Source organism: Nycticebus coucang, chromosome 6 (genome assembly GCF_027406575.1).
Source record: "Nycticebus coucang isolate mNycCou1 chromosome 6, mNycCou1.pri, whole genome shotgun sequence".
Lineage (NCBI taxonomy): Eukaryota > Metazoa > Chordata > Mammalia > Primates > Lorisidae > Nycticebus > Nycticebus coucang.
In genome coordinates, this window is record NC_069785.1 from 4,811,977 (window position 1) to 4,836,047 (window position 24,071).

A 24,071-nucleotide genomic window follows, 5' to 3' on the forward strand; every position below is an offset into this window, starting at 1 on the left:
CTAAAAGTTATTGCGTGAAGATAACATAAAATGTAAACTTAAATAAACTCATCTTAGAATGTTACAGCAGTAAAAATTTGTTTTTCACAATGTGATATCACATGGGCACTATGAAAATTCCCTGACTGAATTTATAGCAAAGTTAGTAAATTCTTTAGTTATAAACTACCAAACTATGTTTTTTCCTGATGAGGATATATTTTCCTTCCTGAGAATTTAAGTGTGCCTTAGGTACTACGTATAATAAATAATTTTCAAAATAGACTTTTTAAAAAGAATGATACATAAATGTTTGGTTAACAAGTTTATGCTTTTTTTAGCCACCATCAACATGATATAAGATTTAAGAAATGAATCTTATATATGTATGATTTTTTTGTAGACACAATTATCATTTTACTTTCACAGATGCTATTACGAAGAGTAGCTGAAAATACTTGTCCTTGGAAACTGGTTTTCATTACGAACAAGTCGAGGGTTGGAAGGAACAGATGAAGAGATTTTCTTTCACACACTCTTCGTATCACAGTCTGTTAAATAAATTTTCTACATAGAATCCATATATGTCAGTAAGTTACAATTAAGAAATTTGAGTCTTGGATCCCATATTGGATTCGAGTTGGAAAAGGCGAGTCCAGTCTCAAAATGGAGGTAAAACCGCAGCTCAGTCGCCCCCAGCCTGACTCCAGCATTTGTGGCTGTGGCCCCAGGGGTGGGGAGTGGGGGGAGGGCCATGATCCAAAGGAAGCAGAGCAGTTGAGAAAACTGTTTATTGGTGGTCTGAGCTTTGAAACTACAGATGATAGTTTAAGAGAACATTTTGAGTAACGGGGCACACTCACAGATTGTGTGGTCACAAGAGATCCCCAAACAAAACGTTCCAGGAGCTTTGGTTTTGTGGCTTACTCTTGTGTGGAAGAGGTGGATGCAGCAATGTGTGCTCCACCACACAAGGTTGATGGGCGTGTTGTGGAACCAAAGAGAGCTGTTTCTAGAGAGGATTCTGTAAAGCCTGGGGCCCATCTTACAATGAAGAAAATTTTTGTTGGTGGTATTAAAGAAGATACAGAAGAATATAATTGGAGAGACTACTTTGAAAAGTATGGCAAGATGGAAACCACAAGTTATGGAAGACAGAGTGGAAAAAAGAGAGGATTTGCTTTTGTAACTTTTGATGATCGTGACACTGTTGATAAAATTGTTCAGAAATACCACACTATTAATGGGCATAATTGTGAAGTGAAAAAGGCCCTTTCTAAACAAGAGATGTAGTCTGCTGGATCACAAAGAGGTCGTGGAGGTGGATCTGGCAACTTTATGGGTCAGGGAGGAAACTTTGGAGGTGGTGGAGGTAATTTTGGCCGTGGTGGAAACTTTGGTGGAAGAGGAGGATATGGTGGTGGAGGTGGTAACAGCAGAGGTAGTTATGGAGGAGGTGATGGTGGATACAGTGGATTTGGAGGTGATGGTGGGAACTGTGGCAGTGGTCCTGGTTACAGTAGTAGAGGGGGCTATGGTGGTGGTGGACCAGGATATGGAAACCAAGGTGGCGGATATGGTGGTGGAGGAGGATATGATGGTTACAATGAAGGAGGAAATTTTGGAGGTGGTAACTATGGTGGTGGTGGGAACTATAATGATTTTGGAAATTAGTGGACAACAGCAATCAAATTATGGACCCATGAAAGGGGGCAGTTTTGGTGGAAGAAGCTCGGGCAGTCCATATGGTGGTGGTTATGGATCTGGTGGTGGAAGTGGTGGCTATGGTAGCGGAAGGTTCTAAAAACAACATAAAAGGGCTACAGTTCTTAGCAGGACAGAGAGCGAGGAGTTGTCAGGAAAGCTGCAGGTTACTTTGAGACAGTCGTCCCAAATGCATTAGAGGAACTATAAAAATCTGCCACAGAAGGAACAATGATCTATAGTCAGGAAAGTTACTGCAGCTTAAACAGGAAAACTTCTCGTTCAGGACTGTCATAGTCACAGTTTGCAAAAAGTGCAGCTATTGATTAATGCAATGTAATGTCAATTAGATGTACATTCCTGAGGTCTTTTATCTGTTGTAGCTTTGTCTTTTTCTTTTTCTTTTCATTACATCAGGTATATTGCCCTGTAAATTGTGGTAGTGGTACCAGGAATAAAAAATTAAGGAATTTTTAACTTAAAAAAAAAAAAAAAAGAAAAGAAATTTGAGTCTCAATGGAGGAAAACTTTAGGGAGTAAACTAGCAGAAGGTCTACTGTGTTTTTTGCTTAACAATAGCATGGCCTCAAACTTACACCCTACACGCTGTGTTAAATCCTGGTGGTAAGGTTAATTCAGAAGGCAGACTAACACTAACATGAAGCTAATACTTTGCATATCACTGTAAGATTAATAAGGATAAAACGTATAAAATCAATAAAATGGGTAAGTTGGAAGAAAATATCCTGGCCATTAGGCTAAGTCCAGTCATTGTGATTAAGTTTCAGATGGAGTGCTGTGCTTCTACAGGACTCCACGTGACTGGGAGTTGGAGGAGGGTGTGCTGATCATTTGATGACACCTAGAACAATAGGGAAACTGAATGTGATCCATTTTAGGTGGAGAAAAGACGATATACACAGGACACCATCAGTGGGTTCAGCTTTCTGGAGTACAGATTTGGAAACAGAAATTCAAAAACCAAAAGGGCCTTTACTATCTGTGGCATTCTTGGCATTCTACCTGCTACATACTTTCTTCTGTAGGAATAAAGCCAATGAAAAAGTCGGCAAAGGAAAAAAAAAATACTAGTATTACAAACATCTTTCATGAAAATAAGTCTGGCTACAATGAACAGAATAGACGAAAGGGCAAGAGTTTGGAAGGAAGGCCAGTATGGACCTGAACTAGATTAAGGTTACTATTAATTAAAAAAGGGAAGGAAAAAGCCAGGCATGGCAGATTCCTTGAGCTCAGGAGTTTGAAACCAGCCTCAGCAAGAGCAAGACCCCGTTTCTACTAAACAGAAAATGAGCAGGGGGTTGTGGCAGGAACTTGTAGTCCCAGCTACTCCAGAGGCTGAGGCAAGAGGATCGCTTGAGTTCAGAAGTTAAAGAGGTTGCTATGAGCTAGGCCAATGCCACAGTTCTCTAGCCTGGGCGAGAGAGAAAGACTGTCTCAAAAAGGTGGGGGGTGGGGGGAGATTTTAAAGATAATGATAAAACACGCCCTATTGGATTTGGAGGTAATTAAAGATGGCAAAGGCAAGAAAAGACTCAATAACAATTAGGAAGTTGAGAGTGAGGGATGAATACACAACCTTTTCACTACAAGGAATGCAGTGGGAAGAGTTCTAGACTTTTGGATCAGATCACCTATCTTCAATTTCCAGGTCAACACTGACTAGTCTTAACTTTGAAATTTGAAGGGATTGGGATAATTCTGAAATAGCAAAGGAGGGGGAAAAGGATTGAAATATTAATGGCAAGAGAAAAACAGAAGTAGCTTATTTACAACAGTCACCCCACTGAACTTGAAACATGCTTTCATTTATTAACCTCTATCTATCTATTCATCCATCCATCCACCGACCTATTTAGAGGCAGAGTGATGGAACGATCCATCCACTGGCAGAGTCTTACTCTGTTGTACAAGCTAGAGCTCACAGCAACTTCAAACTCTTGAGTTCAAGAGATCCTTCTGCCTTGGCCTTCCCTGAAGCTGGGATGACAGGGGCCCACCCCATCACCCAGCTAATTTTTCTATTTTTAGTAGAGACTGGGTCTTGCTTTTGCTCAGGGTAGTGGTTTCAAACTCCTGAGCTGAAGTGATCCTCCCACCTCAGCCTTCCAGAGTCCTGGGATTACAGGAGTGAGCCACTGCACCTGGCCACCCTTTATTTTTAGTAAGATCACCTAAGTATGTTCGGGGCGCCCTCTCCAGATTCCTCTTAGTATTTTAATCTTTTCAACACAGCCAGCTATACTACTAAAGAGACTTAAAATTAAACCAAGTAGATGTCTGATCTTCCAACCAGGATATTCTAATTGACTAGGCACAACTTACAGAAGCTATTGTAATACATAAAATTAATCTTTTTTTATATTATCTTGTTTTAATTCAATAGTTTACCAAAAGTTTTCTCAACAATTTAAATCAACTTTCTCTAAAAAGGAAAATTCCTCACCTGTGGTTCCAGAATGAACAGATAATGACCTTTCTATCTGGAGTGGTGACATCATCTGTATTGTCAATTTTGCTAGGTAGATGGCTTCATATTCCTAAAAAAAGTTTTAATTACTAGAATATATTAATCATTTACATTCTTGGATACCCCGTGATTAATGTGCACATAATTAGTATTCTTATTTTACACTGAAAAATCTGGTACTGTATTACTGTAGGAGAAATGGAGGTTTCAAATTCCTATCTCATAATTTCACAACCACCAATCACTATAAATCAAGTCAAGCCAAAGCGTGCACTAGGGGACCACACGCTGAACTGCCAGTCAGTGTGTCCGCTGCCACTGGGGCATTTGTTAAAAACATAAAATAAAAAACAACCCAACCCCCAAACTGGCAATCTCAGAAGTCCTCTGCTTTCAGTTAAAGCTAGAGGAATAAAGGCATTTTTGTTCATCTTCCCTTTCCAAAAACATGGAAAACATTCAATGAAACTAGGAAATACCCATAACCTTGAATATAAATAGAAGAATGAGAAAAGTACGGAAGTAATTACCAGACAGGTCAGGATAGTGGTTACTACTATAAAAGGAGAGAGCTGTACTTGGGAAGCGGCCTCACAAGGATTTTCGGGGCACTGGTAAACATCTAACTTCCTGACCTAGGTGATGGTTACATGGATGTTTATTTACATTTTATGCATTTTTCTATGTGTATCATATTCCACAATAAAATTTTTGAAAGACAGAACCATCCTAAGTGAGACAGAAGACGCCTGCCTCTGCAGGTACCAGGCAGAGCAGGTACAGTTCAGAGTTCTCTAAAAAAGGTGGAGACCTAAGGTAAAACCAAAAAGTCACAAGTGGGAGTGGCTATAGGAGGCAGGAGACACTAAAGACAGTGTAAATACCCCTCCTCCATGTCTGCAAGAAGCCCTGTAAGTATAGGAAGGTGGAAGAGCATGCAGCCAAGATCAACTCACCTTGGACAGCTGATAATAAAGGCTGGGCAGGGGATTCTAGCCTGGCTATCTGTGAGAATCACCTGAGGCACTTTAAAGTACACATACCCAGCCTCACCCCCAGTGACTTTTACTAAGGGTTCCCCAGGTAACAGACAGTAATGTGTATCCAATGTTTATCAGTTTAAACAAAACAAAGCTGTGACATCAGGCTGCTTACTCACGGAAAGTCATGCCACCAGAGAAAATTTAAGGTATCTGCCTCCCCAACCATTTCTCTGGTCCCTTCTCCACAACTTTTCTCTTGGACAAATAGCTAATCTAAGAGGAATACCTCTAGTTCAAAGATAAACAATAATCAATAAGGAATCAGTACAAGTCTTAACCACAGTTTTTGCACAGACAAAAAAAAAGCAACATTATAACCCAAAAGCATAAAGAACATACCATTAAAGTTATACCATGAAGCAGATGAAAATTATAATCAAAACAAATATGGCTATTATGGGACTGTTTGCATGCCCCCAAAAATTCATCGGTCCACATTCTAACCCTCAAAAGTGCTGGTATTAAGAGGTGGGGCCTGGCTTAGCGCCCGTAGCATAGTGGTTATGGAGCCAGCCACATACCCCAAAGTTGGCAGGTTCAAACCTGGCCAGGCCAGCTAACCAACAATGACAACTGCAACAAAAAATAGCTGGGCATTGTGGCAGGTGCCTGTAGCTTTTCTTGCTGAGGCAAGAGAAATCGCTTAAGCCCAAGAGTTTGAGGTTGCTGTGAGCTGTTATGCCATAGCACTCTACCAAGGGCAACATAGTGAACTGTCTCAAAAAAAAAAAAGAGGTGGGGCCTTTGAGAGGTAATATGGCCAGATGAGGTTGTAAGCTAGAGCAGCCATGATCATTAGTGTCCTTATAGGAACACAAGGGTACTTTCCACCCCTCCCCTACATCCTGCCCCTCTTTGTGAAAACACAGCAAGGCAGAAATCTACAAGCCAGGAAGGGAGGGCCCTCAGCAGGAAATCAATCAGATGACATATTGATTTTGGACCTCCCAGCTTCCAGAACTGTGTTTCTTAAACCACCCACTCTGGTATTTTGCTATGGCAGCCTGAGCTGCCTAAGCCAATGGCATTCCTAAAAATGAATTCAAAGAAGAGATAAAAGGACTCAGGGAAAAAATGTGACAATAGGAGATGACATACCAACTATATAAGCTCAAAGAAATGAGAGAGAAAAAAATAACAGAATCACAGAAATCATGAATAGTAGAATCAACAAAGAGAACAGATCATACTACGCATTTCTGGCAAAATATAAACTTCTCCTTTTCTCCTGGACTGTTCCACTTAGCACACAAATACGCTAAACTCTTCCTATCTTAGAAAACAAACTCTAAACTCTACTTCTCCCTCCCATTACTACTTCCGTTTTTCCCTTTAAAGTGAAATTCCTAAAGTTGTCTATTCTTCCTGCTTGAATTCACTTCTTCCCACTTTTTTCTTGAACTCCCTGCAATTATGCTGATCCTCCCTCTTCACAAAATCATCAAGGACACCAATGACCTTGTCTTGATGTAACGTCAATTGTAAGCCCTCATCTGACATAACCCAGTACCAGCCTTTGACATAGTGGATCCTTTCCCTCTTCCTTCAACGCTTCCTTCATTAGAGCCCCGTCTACAGCAGCAAGCCTTTCTGCTTTTCTCCCCACCTCACTGGCCACTCCTTCTCCATTTCCTGTGCTAGTTCTTTGTCTCCCCGTCTCTACATTTTTGAGTGAGCTAGGGTTCTGGCTTTGAAATTCTCCTCTGCCCATACCCCAGTGATCTCACCCAGCCTCTCTCCCACGTACATGCAGCTGCTGACTGACAGCCCTCTCAGCCTGACACGAACAAAACTCAGCTCTAGATTGTACCCTGATTCAGCTTTCCCCGCATCAGTAACAGCAATTCATCCTCCAACTGTTCAGACTAAAAGGCTTAGACCCATCCTTATTTCCTCCCTTTTAGAAACTATATCCAATCCAACAGCAAATCCTGTCATCTACACCTTCAAATAAATTAAGAATCTGATTTCTCTTCACCTCTCCCCTGCTACACTTTGGTCCAAATCAGTATTTCCTCTTCATGGATTACTATATAGCCTCCTGAAGATCTGCTTACCTCTGCCCCTGCCCCAGGCCCTCCCATAGTTCACCCTGAACACAGTAGTCAGAATGATCTTGTTATAAGAAGTCATGCCTCCACTAACAGTAAAAGTGAAAAGCCTTGTGTATTAGGTTATTAAGCATGAAATGTCCAATTTTCTTAAGTACCAAATTTGACAGTTGATGTCTCTGACACTTCACTTTAATATTTCTTGTTTTCTGGGTGGCGCCTGTAGCTCAACGGAGTAGGGCGCCGGCCCCATATGCTGGAGGTGGCGGGTTCAAACCCAGCCCCGGCCAAAAACTGCAAAAAAAAAAAAAAAAATTTCTTGTTTTCTATTTTTTATTGTGAATGTACATCCCCATTCTCTCAAACACAGGTTTTGGCTAGTGATTATCTTTCAAAAAAATTTTTACAGCCATTTTTATGTAATTTTTGGATGTGAGCTCCATCATGAAGCCAATGCAGCCCAGAGAACTCAACTCATCAATGAGGTGTCTGGGAAGGACACGGCTAATGAAGGCACAGTCCACCGATGGTTTGAGAAGTTCCATTCTGGTGATTTTAATCTTTTTTTTTTTTTTTTTTTTTGAGACAGAGCCTCAAGCTATTGCACTCGGTAGAGTGCCATGGCATCACAGCTCACAGCAACCTCCAACTCCTAGGCTTAAGTGATTCTCTTTCCTTACTCTCCCAAGTAGCTGGGACAACAGGTGTCCGCCACAACACCCAGCTATTTTTTGGTTACGTTGTCATTGTTGTTTGGCGAGCCCTGGCTGGATTGAAACCCACCAGCTCTGGTGTATGTGGCTGGTGCCTTAGCCGCTTGAGCTACAAGGTGGTGAGCCATGGTGACTTTAATCTTGAAAAAGAGCCATGTGGGTGACCCAAAACCAAGGTGGATAATGATGAGCTGAAAGCTGACGTAGCAATGAATCCATCTCAACCTAGGTGTGAATTGGCAGCAAGGTCTGATGTTACTATTCCAACAGTACTGGACCACTTGAAACAAACTGGCAAGGTAAAGAAGCCAAATAGATGGCTCATCCTTGGAAGAGAAATCATTTTGCAGTTTTCCTTTCTTTGCTGTCATGACATGAAGGTGAACCATTTCTATAATGTATTGTTATGTGTGATGAAAAATGGATTCTTTGTGACAATCACAAGTGTTCAGCACAATGGTTGGATAAAGTGCCAAAATAGTCCCAAACAGAATATTCATCAGAAAAAGCTAATGGTGTCTGTCTGGTAGTCCAGCACTGGTATATGTGTTACCACTTCATGAAACTGGTCAGCTGGTTACAGATGTCTACTGCAACCACTGAACAGAATAATGAGAACACTTGTTATTAAGCAGCCAAGACTGATTAACAGAGACAGATCAATCCTCTTGCAAGACAATGTGGGACCACATGTCACACTAACAGTGCTGTTCAACTACAGAAGCTGGACTTATAATCGCTCTGTCATCCACCATATTCACCAGACCTTGCATCAACTGACCAATACTTCTTCCAGGATTTGGACCACTTCTTGCCAGGAAAAATATTCTGTTCTCAACAAGCTGTGGAAAACATCTTTCATGATTTCATTGCCACCCCCTCACCAAGCTTTTCCATTACTGGCAAAACACAAGCTACTATTAAGATGGCAAAACAAAAACAAACAAACCTGTCAATGGTTTAGCTGCCTACCTTGATTAATTGTACTGCTTTTTGTTTCAGATATAATAAACTACTGATTTGAAGCTGGATATTTCATATTTAATGACCTAATGCAATGGCTTATAGAGACCTACACATGGCCCCTTACCTCTGAGATCTCATCTCCTACTTCCCATTTGCCTACTTTGCTCAAGACACACTGTCCTTTTCACGACTCCTTGAAAACACTATGCATACTGTTATCTCAAGACACCTGCAGTTATTACCCCTCTACCCAGAACACTTTCCCTAAATATGTGTGTGTGTTCAGGTCTTTGCAAAAATGTTACCTTCACAGTAAGGCCTTTTTTGATTACCCTTAAAAAATGCAATTCTTGTCCCAGCATCCCTACGTGGCCTTATTTTTCTTGGGTTCATTATATCTGAGATTTTTTTTTGTTCGTTGACAACTGCTGTTTATTGTCTGGTTCTCTCACTAAAATACATGTCATGAGGTCAAGGATTTCTGTCTGCTCTACTCTCTGTTCTACTTCCAGTGTGAAAACAGCACCAAATAAATATTTGATGAAACAATGCAGCATGAGACACGAAAGACAAACTTGAGAAAAATTAAGAAGAAAACTAAGAAAATAATTAGAGAAAATAGCAAATATGAAAGACAAAATGGAACCAACATAAACTATATTGGAGGGATGGGACAAAAAATGAAGCAGAACACAAAAATGGCAAATAAATTTTCCTGAAATAAAGGAAGGCTTGGATTGGCAAAGGCAAGGGCACCGTATGACCCAGAAAAACTGATCTAAAGCAATCAACAAGATACATCTTGACAAAACATCTGTTCTCACCTATAAAACAACTTCCCTCGGCTCCAAGTAAAGTAATTTAAGAAGGAATTTTTTTTTTTTTTTTGTTTTTGGCCGGGGCTGGGTTTGAACCCGCCACCTCCAGCATATGGGACCAGCGCCCTACTCCTTGAGCCACAGGTGCCGCCCTGAAGGAAATTTTTAAAAATTGGTCTACCCCCAGACTTCTCTAAAAGCATTATTTAACATTAAGTCTGTGTCTAAACCCATCAGGGAAAAAATTATTAAAAAGTTTTTATTTAGAGAGCAGACAGAGAAAGGAGGAGTTAGGGGTGGAGAAAGGAAAAGCAGAGAGAGGGAAGGAGGGAAGGCGGTGGGGACTTGGTGTGGGCCACAGCTTTTGGGGGCAACACATAATTGCAAGAGGGACTTTGCCTAACAAATGCAATCAGTGTAATCTGGTTTCTTGTACTCTCAATGAATCCCCAACAATAAAAAATTTTAAAAATGTTTTTATTTAGCCAACTGTCATTCAAACATAAGGACAACATGGAAGTGATATTTGAACTTCAAAGAAAAAAAAAACATAAGGGCAATAGAAAAATATTTTCCAATATGCAAAGACTTAGGGGATATTGTTCCCACAAACTATTTTTGAAAATAACATTCAAAGACAAACTCTAGGAGTTGAGTGAAGAAGCTGGGATGGCTAATAGGGGTTGGTTAAATACTACTAAATATATAACTAAGGATAAGAACTAGAGAATACATTACAGAATAAATATTTTACACTGTAACGATGTAAAAAAGGTAGAATTATGAAAAATATAGGAGTTAGTATAAGTAGATGATCTTTACTGGTCAATTAAACACCACAGAGTAATAAGAGGTGTGATATTAAAAACTTGTAAGGTATCCTAGTGGAGGGGAGGAAGGTAAGGAGAAGGATATAAATTTTCATCTTTCACAGTGAAGAATCAACAGATAGCTACTTATATGTGATAACTTAAGAACATTTAAATATACGTAAGGTTATAATTGTATCCATTAAACTAAAAACTATTTAAAACCTTTAAAATCATCTAAAAAACAAAAACATATAAAAAATGTAATTTATAGCAAAAGGTTTAAAAAAGGATACATTTAAAACATAAAGCATAATATAAAATCAAATGATAGAAAAAAGTAAGTGAAAGTGGGATAAATTCATCCACTAGAGAAAAGGTGATACTGGATTGAACAGCGAAACATTCCTATAGGCCATATTCAGGAAATGCATCTAAACAAAGTGATTTCGAAAGGCTGGAAGAAAAGGAACAGCAAAGCATAGGCAAAGGCAAGCAAACAAAAAAGTAGGGTCACGACTACATCAAACAAGGTTTAACTGCAATGTAAAATAACTGAAAAATAGTGCAACTAAAATGAAGACCTAACTTGAGATTTTATGTACCAAATAATAAATACAGCAACAAAATTGGCAAAAAAAAAAAAAAGAGAGAGAGTAAATAAAGAAAAAAATAAACACAATATAGTAATAGATTTCAATTCACCTCTCTCAGCCCAAGACAGATCAAGTGGACAAATATATCGAACTTTATCCCCTGAAAACAGAGAATACATCTTTTTTTCAAATGCCCATAATTCGTAAAGACAACTATATATTAGATGACAAAGAAAAGTTCAAAAAATTCAAGATGTATTAGAAACCATTCTGTGATTTAATAAAACAAAAACAGCAATTAAAAACTCTGTCATCTATATAGTTTAAAAAACTCAACATATTAAAAATAAAATCAAAACTAAAATCATATTATATCAAGCAATAACAATAAAAATAATGCATAATTAGAATCTGCAGCATATGACTCAATCAATACTAAGAGGATAATTCATAGTCTTGAATTCTTCAATAAATGAAAAGAAACTGAGTTTTCAAGGCAGGAACTTCACAGAATAGCAACAGTAGCAACAAGAAAACTCAAGGAAAGCACCAAGCAAGCAGAAATTAGAATACAGAAAAATGAAATGGACTAAACAAATTAAAAAAGAAAAGGCAAGAAGCATAGAAAATCAAAAACAAGGGCGGCACCTGTGGCTCAGTGAGTAGGGCGCCAGCCCCATATGCCGAGGGTGGCAGGTTCAAACCCAGCCCCGGCCAAACTGCAACCAAAAAATAGCCGGGCGTTGTGGCGGGCGCCTGTAGTCCCAGCTGCTTGGGAGGCTGAGGCAAGAGAATCGTGTAAGCCCAAGAGTTAAGAGGTTGCTGTGAGCCGTGTGACGCCACGGCACTCTACCCAAGGGCGGTACAGTGAGACGCTGTCTCTACAAAAAAAAAAAAAAAGGAAAAAAAGAAAATCAAAAACAAGAATGGAAAAATAACCATGGAACAGAAGATACTAAAATACAAGGCATTAAAAAAAAAAAAAAAAAAGACATTCTTTGCTCAATCTATGTAGAATTCTTATGAAATGACCGATTATATGGAAGATTATAAAACCATCCAAAGTGACCAGAGAAGTATCAGAAAATCAAACCAATCTACCAAATAAAGCTATCTGAGCACTGGTCCATTCTCATACATATAACTTAATGAAATAATGATTAAGAGAATTAAATAAAACCATTAAGTTCAGATGTTTTCTCAGGTGCTATATGCTAACACATCAATAAACAGACAACTCCAATCTAACTTAAGTTATTCCAGGGCACAAAAGAAAGGAAAGCCATTTATTTTAAAAATGAGAATGCTGTGATAAGATACTGAAAACTAAAGATGAGTAGTCAAGGCCCAGCGCCCATAGCTCAGTGGTTAGGGCGCCAGCCACATGCACCGGGGCTGGTGGGTTCGAACCAGGCCCCGAGCCTCCTAAACAATGACAACAACAAAAAAATAGCCGGGTGTTGGCAGCACCCGTAGCTCAGCAGGTAGGGTGCGGGTCACATACACGGAGGCTGATGGGTTTGAACCCAGCCCAGGCCAGCTCAAACAATGACAACTACAACCAAAAAAAATAGCTGGGCCTCTCTCTCTCTCTCTCCCCTCTTCTCCTCTCTCTTCTCTCTCTGTCTCTCTTGGTCTCTCCTCTCTCCCCCTCTCCCCTTTTCCCTCTCTCTTCTCCCCCCCCTCTCTCTCTCTCTCTCCTTCTTGGTGCTGCTCTGCAGCATCCCTCCCTTGCCAATAAAAACCTTTCGTACAAAAAAAAAAAAAAAAATAGCTGGGCATTGTGGCAGACACCTGTAGTCCCAGCTACTTGGGAGGCTGAGGCAAGAGAATCACATAAGCCCAAGAGTTTGAGGTTGCTGTGAGCTGTGACACCATGGCACTCTACCCAAGGTGAAATACTAAGATTCTGTCTCAAAAACAAACAAACAAAAAACATATATAGCTCTGAAAAAATGATATACTCAAGAAAAAAATTACAAAGCAATATTCATTTATTAAACTGATCCCAAAATCCTGAAAAAAAAAAAAATTAGCAAATAGAATCCTGTAATACTTTAGGAGAACAGTCTACCACAACCAGCAGGATCCACTTCTAGACCAAAAGGATGATTCAATATTTGGAAATCTAATATGATGTGATCCAATAATTCAACTTACTGAATTAACGGTTTAAAGGAATAAAACTAGTCATTCCATATAAACACTCTTTTTAAATAAAAAGGTAAAAATCAATCTCTATTTCTGATTTAAAAAAAAAACTCTTAATAGGGTAATAAATAGATATAAATATACTCCCCTTCCCTCCCACAACACTAGAAGCACTGGCATTAAAATCAAGAACAAGGGGAAGTGTGGTGATACCTGGCTACAGCCCCCAGCTACTCCAGAGGCTGAAGCAAGAGGATTACTTAAGCCCAGAAGTTCAAGTTCAGCCTGGGCAACATAGCAAGACCTTGTCTCTCAAAACAAAATCAAAAACAAAAAAGCCAAAACAAAGAATAGTATAAGCACTATCCCAACTATTACCACTGTTCTGATACAATGAACATCCAAGTAAAAAGAAGTAAAAAATTAAATCTCAAAGGTGACAAAATTACCATGATTTCAATTGAGATGGAAAGTTAAGATAATGGCAATAAAAGAAAACACCTAGGAATAAATTTCATAAGAGATGCTCATGTCTATACAAAGAATACTTTAAAACTCTATCGGGCACAAAAATTGACCTGAATAAATTAAACAATCTCAGAGAAGATTAAAAATTTAAAGTTGTAAAAAAAATTTTTTAAGTTGTCAATTCTTTCTGAACTATAAATGTAGAGGCATATTATTAAAAATGCCCACAAGACTCTTAATAATTTCATACTAGAAAATAACTCTCCAGGTAAATTCTAAAACATTACTATTTAGTAAAAACTCTCCAGGAAAATTGCAGAACATTAATGAGGGGATCTTGAGCCATAAAGTAACATAAAATTGCAGCATTTTACATTGTTTATAGATGCGGTCATAAACAGATCAGTGGAACAGAAGAAAGTCCAGAAGCAGAACCAAATACAGTATAAAGTAGATCCAAAAAAAGATGAGGCAGACAATAAATGTTTTATTGTGAGCATTCCAGGCTCAGCCCAGGCTCACATTTCTAACCCTAGTACCTGGGAGGACTGCTTGAGCTCGCTCAGGAGTTCAGTACCAGCCTGAGGAAGATCAAGATCCTGTCTCTACCACGAATAGAAAAATTAGTCAAAGGTGGGGGCAGGTACCTATAGTCCCAGCTACTTAGAAGGCTGAGGCAGGAGGACTACTTGGGCCTAGGAGTTTGAGGTTGCCGTGAGCTAGGCTGACACCTGGCACTCTACCCAGGGTAACAAAGTGAGACTCCGTCTCAAAAAAAAGGTATTTCAAATCAGTGGGCTAACAACAGATTTCCTTATTAACACAAAGAGCTCTTACTAACCAGTGAGAAAAAGACCAACTGATAGAAAAATAGGCAAAGAACACCAACGATCAATTTACCCAAAAAAATAAATACAAAGAATCCAAACATAAGAAAGGAGCTGGTCCAAATTGATTCAATCAATGGGAAGCAAACTAAAACCAAAAGAAATTGTCCTTTTTACCACCATGACAGCAATGATCAAAAAATTTGATCAATGACTTTTGGCTACTGGTATAGATTAGGGTAGGAGGAAACAGTCACTACTTGTTTCCTGATAATGTTAAGTTTATGCTATTTTACCATTTTAGAGGCAATTTGGAAACACCTACCAAATTTCAAATGTACTCTAATCCAGCAATTCTGCTATAATGAGTTATCTTACAGGTATACTCACATACACAAAGATGTACCTATCAGGATATTTTTCCAGTACTGTTTTTCATCATGAAATGGTAAAAATAACCTAAAGTTCCTTAAATAAGGAATGGATCATACAAAATTGTGATGTATATGTATTATAAAAATATTAAGCCGGCAGACCTATATGATACATACGTTACGTTACAGAATGATCTTCAAGACATACTGTTAAGGAGACTTAACTTTACACTGTATTCTTCTTAGGCACTGCTTAATTTTAATTTTTTTAACTACATGCTTATTTTACTCTTTTAAATGCAAAATACAAAAATTAGTTTAAAAAAATACAGTAATGGGCAAAGAAATTTGTAAAGTCAGTTATTTTTATAATCTATAAAAGCAATTTTCAAGAAATTTACTTAAGCTGAAGACAGAGATACCACTGTTTCTCTCCTGATTTAAGTAAAAATTAAAATCAAACATTTTTTAAAAATTTAAACTTTGATGGCTCAGTGCCCGTAGCACAGTGGTTACAGCACCAGCCACATACACCAAGGATGGCAGGTTTGAACTCGGTCTGGACCAGCTGAAAACAATGACAACCGCAACAAAAAATAGTCGAACATTGTGGTGGGTGTCTGTAGACCCAGCTACTTGGGAGGCTGAGGCAGGAGAATCGCTTAAGCCTAAGAGTTTGAGGTTGCTATGAGCTGTGTTGCCACAGCACTCTACCAAGTGTGACACAGTTGAGACACTCTGTTTCAAAAAATAAACAATTTAAACTTTGATAAGTAAAACCATTTTGCAATGCTCTTGATTATGTGAACTTCATTTCTGCAATTAGCCAGAGCACACTGTTCAGCCTGTAATTTTCTCTCTTGGAAAATACTGAATACCTGGTCTAACGAGATTAATTCAGAGGTTTTGAATTGTCTTTCTCAGTATATCTGCCAGCTACCAACAAAATTTGAAACAACATGGGAAAGATAAACAGAGAATAAAAAAAGCTGCTATATTTTGTAGACCTAACCTCTCTTATCCTCTGTATGATCAAAATAGAGAAAACTTAGAAATTTCTAACCAATTATTTAACCTTAGGTTTAACAATGTGCCTTTAACCCTTTTTTTCTTGGCAATGACAGTTTTTAAAAAAAATAATTAAGTAAAAGAGATAAAGAATCAAAGTTCTATGCCTAAATGACATGGACAAAAGATCTTAGTATCTTACTTTCTGACTGCCCTAGGAGAAGAAAAGAGAATTCACCTGCAGTTGATGGACAAATCCAACATTAGGATTAATACAAAATCTTCTTTCTTGAACATAAGCAAATGCATCTCTTAAAAAAGAAAAAGGAAATTAATGTGATAGTATTATTTCATATACATTTACCACAAGTAAGAACTTACCTAAAAATTCACCTAAACAGGAGAGCACAATCATATAGCTTAATAGTAGTTGAGTCAAGGTGGAAAAAGTATGGTTAGACAAGCTACCTCATCCTAGGGAAACTTGATCAACTTCTCTAAACTTTATTTTTCTCATTTATTTTACTATTATTACAAGATTCCAAATAATAAAGAGAATATAGAAAATGTAACTCCATTAATGTATCTTTTCAAGTAAATAAAGCATTCAAATTCAAATAATTTCCTTCAAGAACTGACACTTGTAAACAAAGTATTCTATTACAATTTAAACATAAAGGAGGAGTGAAACATAAAGAGATGTGAATGATTACTATAAGATTTCTAGCTGGGGCTCACGCCCGTAGCACAGACAGCACCAGCCGCATACACCAAGGCTGGCGGGTTCGAACCCCACCTGGGCCAACTAAAATCAACAGTGACAACTGCAATAACAACAACAAAATAGCAGGGTGTTGTGATGGGCATCTGTAGTCCCAGCTACTTGAGAGGCTGAGGCAGGAGAATCACTTAAGCCCAAGAGTTTGAAGTTGCTATGAGCTCTGACGCCATAGCACTCTACCGAGGGCAACATGGTGAGACTCTGTCTCAAAAAAAACCAAAAAACTTTTAGCTGGTACAACAAGACAAACTGAGAAAGGAAATAACCTCACACTTGATCATGTTTTTGCTTAGTTTTAAGGCAAGAAGCTTACAGTCCCTCCTCCCCTTTAAAATAATCTATGTAGTATAAGCATAAAAAAGATGATTTTTGATAAGAAAGACTACCTAATGTTTCATCCAACTATTGCTAAAAGAAGAACATAACAAATTAGTTTTTTAAACAAGGAAAGAACTAACAAACACATAAGTCCAAGTGTTTTTAAACTCAGAATCAATTCCCCCGTGGTTAATCCATCTATAACAGGTTAATCAGCTGTGTTACCTTGGCATCTTACAGTAACAAGTTAGCACTAGCTCATAAAACTACAAACATATTAGCCTAAGCAGATTTATACAGGTAGATAGGTTAAGCGACTACCCATGGAATAGGGTCTGCCTAATCAAGCATGACTACAAGAAAAAGTCAGGTATTATTAATTTCAAACTCCTAAGTCATTCCCATTAAGTTTCATTTTAATGAGAAGTTACACAGTGGCTAGGTTTCAGAGCACATTCTTACCTGTACTTCATCCCAAACGTCTCCATAATGTATGCAATAACAAAGGCAGCACTGGAGAAGGAGAAAAATTTTGAGGAAAAAACAGAAAGCACAACTCAATAATCAAATGTTAGACAAAGAAAGGTTATCTCTAATTCCATACCTTCTGGAAATCCCTGCATTTCCATGCACAAGAACTTTTCCTGAAAAATAATGAACAGTTATTCTGGCAGAAAAACACCTGAGTCAGCAGCTGAAATATACTGAAACCACATATCATAACAGTAGGGAAACAGAATCTCTGTTAATTTACATCACATACATGCCACTTGGATATTTATTAATTTCAAATTATTAAAATTTATATTAACTGTGCAACAGACTTTTAGATTAAAGATATTTAAAACTAATTGAGAATTTGAAAACAGTTCTACAGGGATATTTAAGAAAGCTTATCCAGGGTGGCGCCTGTGCTCAGTGAGCAGGGCGCCAGCCCCATATGCCGAGGGTGGCGGGTTCAAACCCAGCCCCGGCCAAACTGCAACAAAAAAATAGCCGGGCGTTGTGGCGGGCGCCTGTAGTCCCAGCTATTCGGGAGGCTGAGGCAAGAGAATCGCTTAAGCCCAGGAGCTGGAGGTTGCTGTGAGCTGTGTGATGCCACGGCACTCTACCAAGGGCCATAAAAGTGAGACTCTGTCTCTACAAAAAAAAAAAAAGAAAGCTTATCCAAACACAAATTTGGGAGTAATCTAACTTATAATAACAACTTCCGTATGCTGGATTTAAGACAAATACCAACTAAAAACTTAAAAAACAAACAATCTCCTAAAAATAAACTTTAAGAAGTCTTATTTACCTCCAGTTTGTAAGCTCTCATCAATAAATTCTTTAGTCTGAAGGCAAAAGATAATGTGTTACAATAAAACGTGGATTAACATAAGCATAGAACACGTACAGGGAATCAAAATGAAATCTATTGAGAACAATTTCCTCCTAATGTCTAACATATATATAAAAATTATCTTAATTCAAGAATTTAAAAAATGCTACAAATAGAACTATTGTTAAGTAAAAAACATTATACAGGAGTTAAAATTTAATTCAAATCTAATAAATTCAATAGTGATTTCTCAAATTTTTGGAGATGATAAAAATATTTCTACAATGGTTTTCTTTAAAAAGCAATTGATTTTCAATCTTAACAAAGTAAAAGAATAATCTCCTACAAAGAGTTTTACAATGACAACTAAGATGTTAAATCATAAATAAATTTAAATGATACTTTTAAAATATTGATACTTACCATAGGGAAAAATCGTATTATATTTTCAACTGGATTATCTGCAATGTCTAATACTAAATATCTGAAAATAGAATATTTTGTGTTAAGCACATTATAAATAAAACTCTTACGTATAAAAAACAATTAACTTTGAACATTTTTGACAACCATGAAAAGAATGCAAAACAATTTTCAAAGTATCACATTCCCAACAACTGGGTCACAGATTTTATCATGCTCGAGGGCAAATATAACCGTAAACATTTAAAACCTTAAACAACATGTTAACAGGTCTCGGATACTTCAGTATAAAACAATCCATATTTAAAACAGAAGAAAAACATTAGCAAGAACAAACTTTCCTGTGGATCTAGAAAGAAGAAAAAGTACCCCTAAACATTACTATTCTTTTATTTCTACTAATTTCCCTAAGACCAGGAGATTGTTTTCTAGGTGAGCCTGTGAACTCCTCCTCATAACCCTACAAGATGACATTCTGGAGAAACCCCAAAGTCTGATTCAGAAAGAGCTCATAAAAACAGAAGGTACTACTGATGGAACTGTCTCTGGGTCAAAGACTTACGTTGGTAAGGCAAAAGACAGCTAAGAGAACACCTGACTTGAAATTTTACACTTTTTCTAAAATTGTTTTTTAATAAATCATAACTTTGTACATTGATGCATTTATGGGGTTCAGGGTACTGCTTCAATATACAATGTGAAATGCTTACATTGAACTAAGTTAACACATCCATCACAATTAGACTCATTTCTTAATAGTTTTGAAATGTACCATTGCACATGCACATTAGAAAACATTTAAAATTAGGCATTATTAATAAGCTAGGCTTATTTTTTTATTTTTATTTTTTTTTTGCAGTTTTTGGCTGAGGCTGGGTTTGAACCCGCCACCTCCGGCATACGGGGCTGGCACCCTACTCCTTTGAGCCACAGGCACTGCCCCTTATTTTATTTTTTTAAAAGCTTCCATTCCACTTGTTTAAGGCAATTCACTAAGTTATGAAATCAGTTTTTAAGGTCAAATTTGCTTTAAAAATTAACAGTTCTCCCATAATCACTTAGGTGTTAACTTAAAAAAAACCAGGACTTAAAACAGAGATGCTAAAGCCCCAGATCTGAGGAAAATCCTGTTTAACCCACATGGATTCTGACAAAAACTGTACTCTAAAGCAACTGGGCAGCCCTATTGTATGCAATGCTTTGGGAGGATGGGAAATTAACTCAGAGTCCAACTAAAACATTTTAATGCATGCCCTCTCAGTATCAAGAACTTCTAGTACAACTATCAATCTATAAGAAGCTAGTATTTTTAAATCTAAGGAGAAATAGTTCTTCCATCAGGATAAAGAACCTGTTCCCAGAACATTTGGTTAATGTCAAATTAAAACTACATGAGATACTATTTTTACTCCATCAGAGTTAGAAAACAATATAAAATCTTTCAAAATTCTATCTTGGAGAGATAGCAAAGGAAGAGTCACCCTCTATAGTTGGTAGAGGGAATGTAAACTGAGAGAACTCACTAGAAGGCAGTTTACAACATCAAAATTTTAAATGTTCATAGTTGTAGATCTAGCAATTTTATTACAAATTTATACTATCAATATCCCCATATATGAATGAAACAACATGCACAGGGATAGTCATTACATATTACAATTTTTTTTTTTTTTTTTTGAGACAAAGCCTCAAGCTGTCACCCTGGGTAGAGTGCTGTGCCATCATAGCTCCAATTCCTGGGCTCAAGCGATTCTCCCGCCTCCACCTCCCAAGTAGCTGGGACCACAGGTGCCCGCCACAACACCTGGCTATTTTTTGGTTGCAGCCGTCATTGTTGTTTGGCGGGCCCCGGCTGGGTTTGAACCCGCCAGCTCAGGTGTATCTGGCTGGCACCTTAGCCGCGTGAGCCACAGGCGCCGAGCCACATACTATAAATATTAATAAAAGTCTGGAACTAACATATTCAACAGAGTGACTAAATTTAACATAGTCATAAAGTGGATTATAATACAACATAAAAAGAATAAAGCAGCTTTATGTAAGTACTTTTATAAAGCAAGCTCCAAAAAATATAAAGAAATAAAACCCAGTGTAGGTTAGGCATGATGGCTCACACCTGTAATCCTAGTACTGTGGGAGGCCAAGGCGGGAGGATTCCTTGAGCTTGAGAGTTTGAGACCAGCCTGGGCAAGAGCAAGGCCTGGTCTCTACTAAAAATAGAAAAATTAGCTAGGTGTTGTAGTGAGTGCCTGTAGTCCCAGCTACATGGGAGGCTAAGGCAGGAAGATCATTTGAGCCCAGGAGTTTGAAGTTGCTGTGAGCTAGGCTGATACCCATGGCATTCTACCCCAGGTGACAGAGTAAGACTCTGTCTGAAAAAAAAAAAAAAGCCAGCGTAAAAAATGAAAGTTATCTCTAAGACTATGCTTGTATACATAACACAACAGTGGAAGGGTACTCAATAAAGGGGTAACATCAGGACCTCAAGGAAGGGAGCTGAGTATCTAGGGGATAGGAATAGAAAAATCTACTTTTCAGTTTACATACATTTGAATTTTTAGATATTTGCATTATGAGAATGAATTATTTAATACTATTTTAAACAAAATTTATTCTAAATATGTCCTGGATGACCCATCTTTACAAACTGGATTTGTGCAAAAGAAAGTTTAATAATATAAAACCTGAAATAAAACTTCATTAAATATTTGCTACCCTGAACATGTTTTATAAACTATAGCAATTTTTTTTTTTTTGAGACAGAGTCTTACCTTGTCACCCTTGGTAGAGTACCATGGCATCACAGCTCACAGCAACCTCCAGCTCTTGGGCTTAGGCTATTCTCTTGCCTCAGTCTCCCGAATAGCTGGGACTATAGGCACCCACCACAATGCCCAGCTATTTTTTGTTGCAGTTTGGCCAGGGCCAGGTTCAAACCCACCACCCTCGGTATATGGGGCTGGCACCCTACTCACTGAGCCACAGGCGCCGCCCATATAGCAATAATTCTTACCTAAATAATTGTTGAAAATTTGGTTTAATAAAGTTTGCTTCAATATTTTGTCGTATGCATATTATATGAGTTATTCCATGTTTCTGTAGTATAGGTAGCTGTAAAGGAAAAAAAAGAAAGGGGGGAAGACAGGGAAGAGAAATAGTTTAAAATATAAAACATCATCATACTATAACACAGATGTTTGAGAATACACAAACTCATATTTGTGCCTTAAATCCAGGATAGTAAAGCTGATTTTATAATATACTTGAAGTGATCAGCAAGGTATTTCAAGATTAGAGTAACAGAAATATTTTGTATCTATAATTTTAGAGTCTGATGGGACCTGCAGGTACAGTGTTTGGGACACAGGGCAAGTGTTTAGCGAACAGCAACGACACACACAGGGCTGTAACCGTCCCTCTTTGGAGGGGACTACTGAAACACAAGGCAGTACATTACCAAACATTCCAACACAGAGACCTGAGCCCAAACCTCAAGACTACCCCCATCCCCTCAATACCCTTGGTCTGTTATAACCCAGAGTTAACTGACATAATACACAGAATCTAATTAACCTTTCACCACTTAAAAATTCTTCTACAGTATGAAAATGGCAACTCCAAAAAAAAAAAGAAAGAAAAAAAGAAAATGGCAACTCCAATGTCATCTTATTATATTCTATACAGGTTGGGCATATCACCTTCTCCAAAATGGTTGAGACTAGAGGTAACCAGAGTGTTTTAGATTTCAGATTTTGAGATATTTGTACACACATAGTAAGATACCGTGGTGGCAACCTGATCTTGGACTTCCCAGCCTCCAAGTGTAAACACAAAATTCACTGTGCCATCCTTGTCAACATTCAAAAAGTTTCAGATTCTGGAGGATGTAAGATTTTCCTACATCCTAGTTTGGGCTGTATATTTAAAGCAATTTAACATGACAATTCTAGAAATTATGAAGTAATAAATCTTTATTTGCAAGTGAGCATATAGGTTTCAGTGAGTTTACAGACAACATGTTATTTTACCAGTTAGAACATCAAATTCCATGAGAGCTAAGAATTCTATATGTTCAATGATTCATAATAAATACGTGAAATATATTTAACATAGTTGAAATTAAGTATCAAGTATGGGCGACATAGTTAAATTGTTCAATGAATGAATTAACAAATCATGCTGACAAGAGAAATCCGAACAATCTTGAATTATCTATGACACCTTTAATTTATAATTCTATGTATTTAATTCCCACTTTCTACATTAAACAGTTTAGAACAGTGGTACTAATTCAGAAGAGATTAAAAAATAATTTGTGTTATGAACTGAATGTTTGTGTCACCTCAAATTCATATGTTGAAGCCCTGACCCTCAAGATGTAATGGTATTAGGAGGTGGGGCTTTTAGGGGGCAATTAATTTTAGATGAGGTCATGAGGATTGCCAAGTGAGGATACAGAAAGAAGGCAGGGGTCTTGAAGCCAAGAAGAGGGGGCTCATCAGAACTGCACCTTGGTGGTAACCCACCGTGGACTTCCAGCCTCCAGAACTGAAGAGGAATAAATGCCTGTTGTTTTCAGCCACACAGTCTACAGTATTTTGTTACAGCAGCCTAAGCTGAGATAATACGGTCTTTGAAAGTTTTATGTTGATTTGTGTAGCAAATTTTCTTATGGCAGCATACTTTAAAGAATATGCCAACATTCATTCCTTGGTTTACATGTGATGATCTATGATGGGAGTTTCCCTACTTTACTTAGTTATCTTTGTATTTCCTGAATACATCCTGAATTAGGGAAAGTAAGGTAAGCTTTTGGTAGGATTAATCATTAATCAATCTTCTATATTTGTATTTATGCCACCTCCAAAATGAATTCTTTTTTTTTTTTTTTTTTGAGACAGAGCCTCAAGCTGTCGTCCTTGGTAGAGTGTCATGGTATCACAGCTCACAGCAACCTCAAACTCCTGGGCTCAAGCAATTCTCTTGCCTCAGCCTCCCTAGTAGCTGGGACTACAGGTGCCCACCACAACGCCCAGCTATTTTTTGCTTGTAGTTGTCATTGTTCTTTGGCAGGCCTGGGCTGGATTCAAACCCTCCAGCTCTGGTGTTATGTGGCTGGCACCTTAGCCTCTTGAGTGACAGGGGCCGAGCCTCCAAAATGAATTCAACATTCATTCCTTAGTATATATGTGATGATCTATGATGGAGTTTCCCTACTTTGTTAACGTGA

General features: G+C 37.9%; 1 protein-coding gene and 1 pseudogene across 3 annotated transcripts in view; one reads left to right on the top strand and one right to left on the bottom strand.

The window, feature by feature from the left end:
* STYX (serine/threonine/tyrosine interacting protein) overlaps positions 1 to 24,071 on the bottom strand; it is a 38,378-nt gene that overhangs the window by 3,593 nt on the left and 10,714 nt on the right. For 2 of the 3 annotated variants that reach the window (XR_008380829.1, XM_053595838.1), the window contains exons 4-10: positions 21,855 to 21,952; positions 18,842 to 18,902; positions 18,395 to 18,431; positions 17,702 to 17,741; positions 17,560 to 17,610; positions 16,237 to 16,309; positions 4,151 to 4,244 (exon numbers count right to left, since the gene is read on the bottom strand). Coding sequence is in view for 2 of the 3 variants with exons in the window: in XM_053595838.1 (XP_053451813.1) it covers positions 4,151 to 4,244; positions 16,237 to 16,309; positions 17,560 to 17,610; positions 17,702 to 17,741; positions 18,395 to 18,431; positions 18,842 to 18,902; positions 21,855 to 21,952 (454 nt within the window). In the remaining variant the exon portion in view is untranslated. Of the gene's footprint in view, positions 1 to 2,523; positions 2,546 to 4,150; positions 4,245 to 16,236; positions 16,310 to 17,559; positions 17,611 to 17,701; positions 17,742 to 18,394; positions 18,432 to 18,841; positions 18,903 to 21,854; positions 21,953 to 24,071 lie in introns of those variants that run through there. The other variant, XM_053595839.1, reaches the window with a different exon arrangement.
* On the top strand, positions 12 to 2,527 carry LOC128588987 (heterogeneous nuclear ribonucleoprotein A3-like; annotated as a pseudogene).